The sequence below is a fragment of the Suricata suricatta genome, chromosome 14, assembly GCF_006229205.1.
Source record: "Suricata suricatta isolate VVHF042 chromosome 14, meerkat_22Aug2017_6uvM2_HiC, whole genome shotgun sequence".
NCBI lineage: Eukaryota > Metazoa > Chordata > Mammalia > Carnivora > Herpestidae > Suricata > Suricata suricatta.
In genome coordinates, this window is record NC_043713.1 from 38411541 (window position 1) to 38415884 (window position 4344).

The following is a 4344-nucleotide window of genomic DNA, read 5'->3' on the forward strand; positions in this document are numbered from 1 at the left end:
GGTTTCTGTCCTTCTCTGCCTGGCTTACTTCACTCAGCATGACACCCTCAAGGTCCATCCACTTTCCTACAAAGGGCCATATGTCATTCCCTCTCATTGCCATGTAGTACTCCATTGTGAATATATACCACATCTTCTTGATCCATTCGTCAGGTGATGGACATTTAGGCTCCTTCCATGTTTTGGCTATTGTTGACATAAATGCTGATGTCAACAATAAACCACAAGTTTTAGAAATCATCGCATTTGCAATCATATGGCTATCATTTATACTGACTACTTAGAATGCACTTATCCTAAAGAATAGCTGTTAGCAGATTTCTGTCAAAGGAAATTGAGAAAGTGCCTGGACTGATACAAAAGCACTAATTCCTTGAAAGTACATAAAAGTGCAGCAGGAACCCATCTGAGGTCTATAATGAGCAGCGAACTGACCATCAGCAATGGAGTGTTGAAAAAAAAAATAGCCCAACTATACAAATGTAACCTTGCAGAGATAATGTATGAAGAGAAATACTGTCTCTGTCCAGTGGCTACTCACATTTTAGTCAGAATTCTATTATAGGCTCTGTGGCTGAAGAAAAACTCAAAATTTGGGGAGTTTTTCACAGAATATTAAGGTGATCAGAGTAATGAGAAATAGGAGCTTTAGAACTTGCTATTACTATTGTTTCTAATGGGAAAAAAGGATGCTACAAAACAGCTTTTTCATAGGATTTTTTTGCAATAAAGCTGAAACAAATTCAGTGTATAGTACATTGCAAAAAAAGAAACCAAATTATATAAGATATTTAGAACTATATTGAAACATGATACTTTTATACTACTATTTGTAAGCATTAATGCTTTTGTCGTCCGTCTGTGAGTGCAATTTCCTGATATGAATGCACTGGTACTAAGTCATTAAGGAGTATCAGGGACTAGGATGTTGGAAAGATACTCTCCTAAAGGTATTTAAATTATGTATATATATGTATGTATGTATGTATGTATAAAGCAACTGCAGCTGTGTTCCGTTTAACTTACAACTGCCAAGTTTGTGATTTAAAACTTTTATGGAAGACAGATGAATGTGGTGAAGAGCTATTTGTCTCATATTCTGCTTCTGGATTTTTCTGAGGCCTCCTTTAACCTAGGAGCACAGATCAGTAAATTTATTATTAACTATTAACTTTAATCAATTAATAACCAGTAAGTGGTTATTAACTATTAGCAGCCATTTCAGAATTCACAATGCCCAATTTTTATTGCAGTGTCCCTCTTACTTGTTGGACTCTCTCCCGTCCAGCCCCCAAACTACTTTCTCCCATATTCTTGGGCTTTTATGTGGTGATCTGGACCACTAGGATTTGTCCTGGACAGCATTCCCAAGGCAGAACGCTGTGCTGCATACTTTCTCTGGCATCTGGACTTCTTCCCCCTCTTCCTTTTTATTCACTTTACCTATTAAAAGAGAGAAGGAATCTTCCGGTTCTTTTCTCCTGCGGGTTTGCATCTGTTTTGCCTGGAAATAAACCAGCCTCTTCCTTTAAGTAGCAAAGATGGGGGTGGCAGAAGAGCTATCTTAGAGCATCATTTGCTGCATTCTTTTTTTTCCCTTGTCAATCTCCCCTAATAGTTCGAAGTCCAAGTGCATTCTGTTTTAAAATTTTTTTTTTCCCTCTGGGGCACTTGGGTGGCTCAGTCAGTTAAGCATCCGACTTTGGCTCAGGTCATGGTCTCACAGTTTGTGAGTTTGAGCTCTGGGATGGACTCTGTGCTGACAGCTCAGAGCCTGGGGCCTGCCTGGATTCTGTGTCTCCTCTCTCTCTGCCCCTCTCCTGCTCATTCTCTCTCTCTTTCTCTCTCTCTCTCTCTCTCTCTCTCTCGCTCTCGCTCTCTCTTAAAAATAAATATTTAAAATATTTAAAAAAATGTTTTCCCTGTGGAGACTACCAAGTATGTCTATATTATGTTATGTTTTATGACCAAGGGACTAACACCAAAATTTTAATACTTTTGAATTTCTTATGTTCTACCTGACATCTGTAATCACCATTTGGGGAAGAAGTTTAACCAATGGCATTAAGTTGAAGAATTCAGCATTCCTTTGGCAACCGCTTGAATTTTACGTTATAATTATATCTATTGGAATCATGCAATTTCTATAACTTAGCCAAGTAGTGTCTCTTACATTCAGCCCAAAAGCCTCTCAAATAGAAGCCTGTGCCAGATGTTTCTGAGGGAGTAAAACATATAATGTACCTAATTTTGCAAAACTACACAATAGGTAGACATTTCTTTCTCACCCCAGCTGGTGATCAGTTTCTGCCCTGGAGCTTGGAGATTTATAGCCCTTGTAATTTTATCCTAAACAGAGTAATTGCAGATGCTCTTCCATTGCTATTATTTTAATTAGTGATGAAGACTTTGCCAAGATGTCGAATTTCAAGGTAATGAATTTCATCTGGGTAAGATCTGGTAGGTAGTTGTGATCATTTTAAGATAGCTATTATCCTTGCAAATTATTTTATCAATTTTGGAATTTTTATTTACTTATGAATTTTACCCCAACTTATTCTAAAATTATTTAAGAAACGTCATGCCTCTGACAAGTCATTAAGTCTCTTTGCCCAAACATCAAAGTCCAACAAAAGAAATATCTACCTTGTTACTATAAAGGTAAATGTGTTTTAACATTATTAAGGGTTATTGATTTTTAACAGATAAGTTGCACAAAATAATCAGTGTGCCCAAGAGTATAGAACAATTTTCTTGAATTTTTATTTCTAGGAAAACTACATAATAATTTAATTGATTTAGGTTTACTCTCAGCAGACTTTGAATCTTGTTGAGTGTGGGCTTTTTTTTGTATTTTGATATTCTAGGGAGAATTGAAAAGAATTGCTTTGTTAGAGTTGGGTTTTAGGAATTCTCTTATAAAGGAGGCCTCTCACCGAAGACTATGATCTTACTTTTGTAAATAAATAAATACATGAACAAATACACTTTTTTAAACCCTTGGTTTTTAGGAATAAAATCACAAGTGTTTGTCACCGTCAACTTAGCCTATGGCTTAGTTATTTCATTTATAATAGGCATACCTTTTAATCAGCATGGATTTTCTTTGATGTTCACGTGTTTTTCTCTGTGGAAATGCAGGAATTCTCCCACCGTCTTCTGTTTGTCCTGGCCATACGTACTCGCGTAGGGTATGGAATAATCACCAAAACAAATGGAGCGATAGTAATAGGGAAGATGTTTGGAGCCCAAGTGCTGATCTTGTTCCCCCAATTCATATGAACCGGACATTAAAGCTAACTGGCTATGAAAGCTAACAAAGTGAATCCTGCAGTAGATAGCCAGTGTGACTCCGCGTTGTACGCTCTTCTGCTGAGTTCTTCACTTTATCTTTGAGGAAAACATCATCTATTCCAGAATCCATCACCAGACTGCCTAATAAATAAATAAAAGTTACATAGCTGAAAAATAAAAGAGAAAGAAAAGTCCAAAAAGAAACTTGTAACTAATTTTTTTCATGTGAAACCTAACTTTTGAACACAATTAGCGGGATTAAATGGGACATGATCATCTAGCTTCTATTTTGATTTTTATTTCACTTATTCTTTCTTCCTCAATAGCACGGAGGTTGAAAACAAGAAGAAACTTAGCATATGACATTGTCTAACCAAGTGGAGCCAAGAATTTGTTTAGCAGTCCGTTTTCTTTATGTAGGGTACTAGAGAGAAGCTTGGAATCTGCTTTTACCGGTCCGAGTAGGTAGAGGCCAGAGAATTCATTTAAAATTTTTTATGTTTATTTATTTTACTGAGGAGAGAGAAAAGACAGCACGAGTGGGGGAGGGGCAGAGGGAGAGGGAGACAGAGAACTGGAAGCAGGCTCCAGACGGAGCTGTCAGTACAGAGCCTGATGCAAGGGCTCAAAATTAGAAACCATGAGATTATGACCTGAGCCAAAGTTGGATGCACAACCAACTGAGCCACCCAGGCCCCTCACAGAGCTCATTTTAGAAAGCTATATTTAGACTCAAGTCATATGCAAATTGTGTGGGGTTTTTTTTGTCTTATCAAAATATAAGAAAGACCAGGTTTAATATGCACCTTAAATTTTTACATATAACTTATGAATTTCTGAAAGCTTAAGTATTTGATATGCTTCATACAACAGTTTGGTAGACTTACTGATTTGAAACTTTCTCATTTGCCAGTTTTAGGACTTTGGAATATTTTAGGGAAGGAAATTAGTAGACCAACCTTGCTTTTGTGTTCAAGAAAAATAAAAGTACTAGGGAAGAAGATTGAAGTTACATATCTCATTATAATTCTATTAAATAGAACTCTAATG

At 36.7% G+C, this 4344-nt stretch overlaps 1 protein-coding gene across 4 annotated transcripts in view; it reads left to right on the top strand.

Annotated features, from left to right (window-relative positions):
• The window catches only part of CCDC178 (coiled-coil domain containing 178), a 294180-nt gene extending 290628 nt beyond the window's left edge, over nucleotides 1–3552 (top strand). For 2 of the 4 annotated variants that reach the window (XR_003902446.1, XM_029921894.1), the window contains exon 18: nucleotides 3142–3213. Coding sequence is in view for 2 of the 4 variants with exons in the window: in XM_029921892.1 (XP_029777752.1) it covers nucleotides 2358–2432; nucleotides 3142–3282 (216 nt within the window). In the remaining 2 variants the exon portion in view is untranslated. Of the gene's footprint in view, nucleotides 1–2357; nucleotides 2433–3141 lie in introns of all 4 variants that reach the window. The other 2 variants (XM_029921892.1, XM_029921893.1) reach the window with 2 other exon arrangements.
• The last annotated feature ends 792 nt before the right edge of the window (nucleotides 3553–4344 follow it).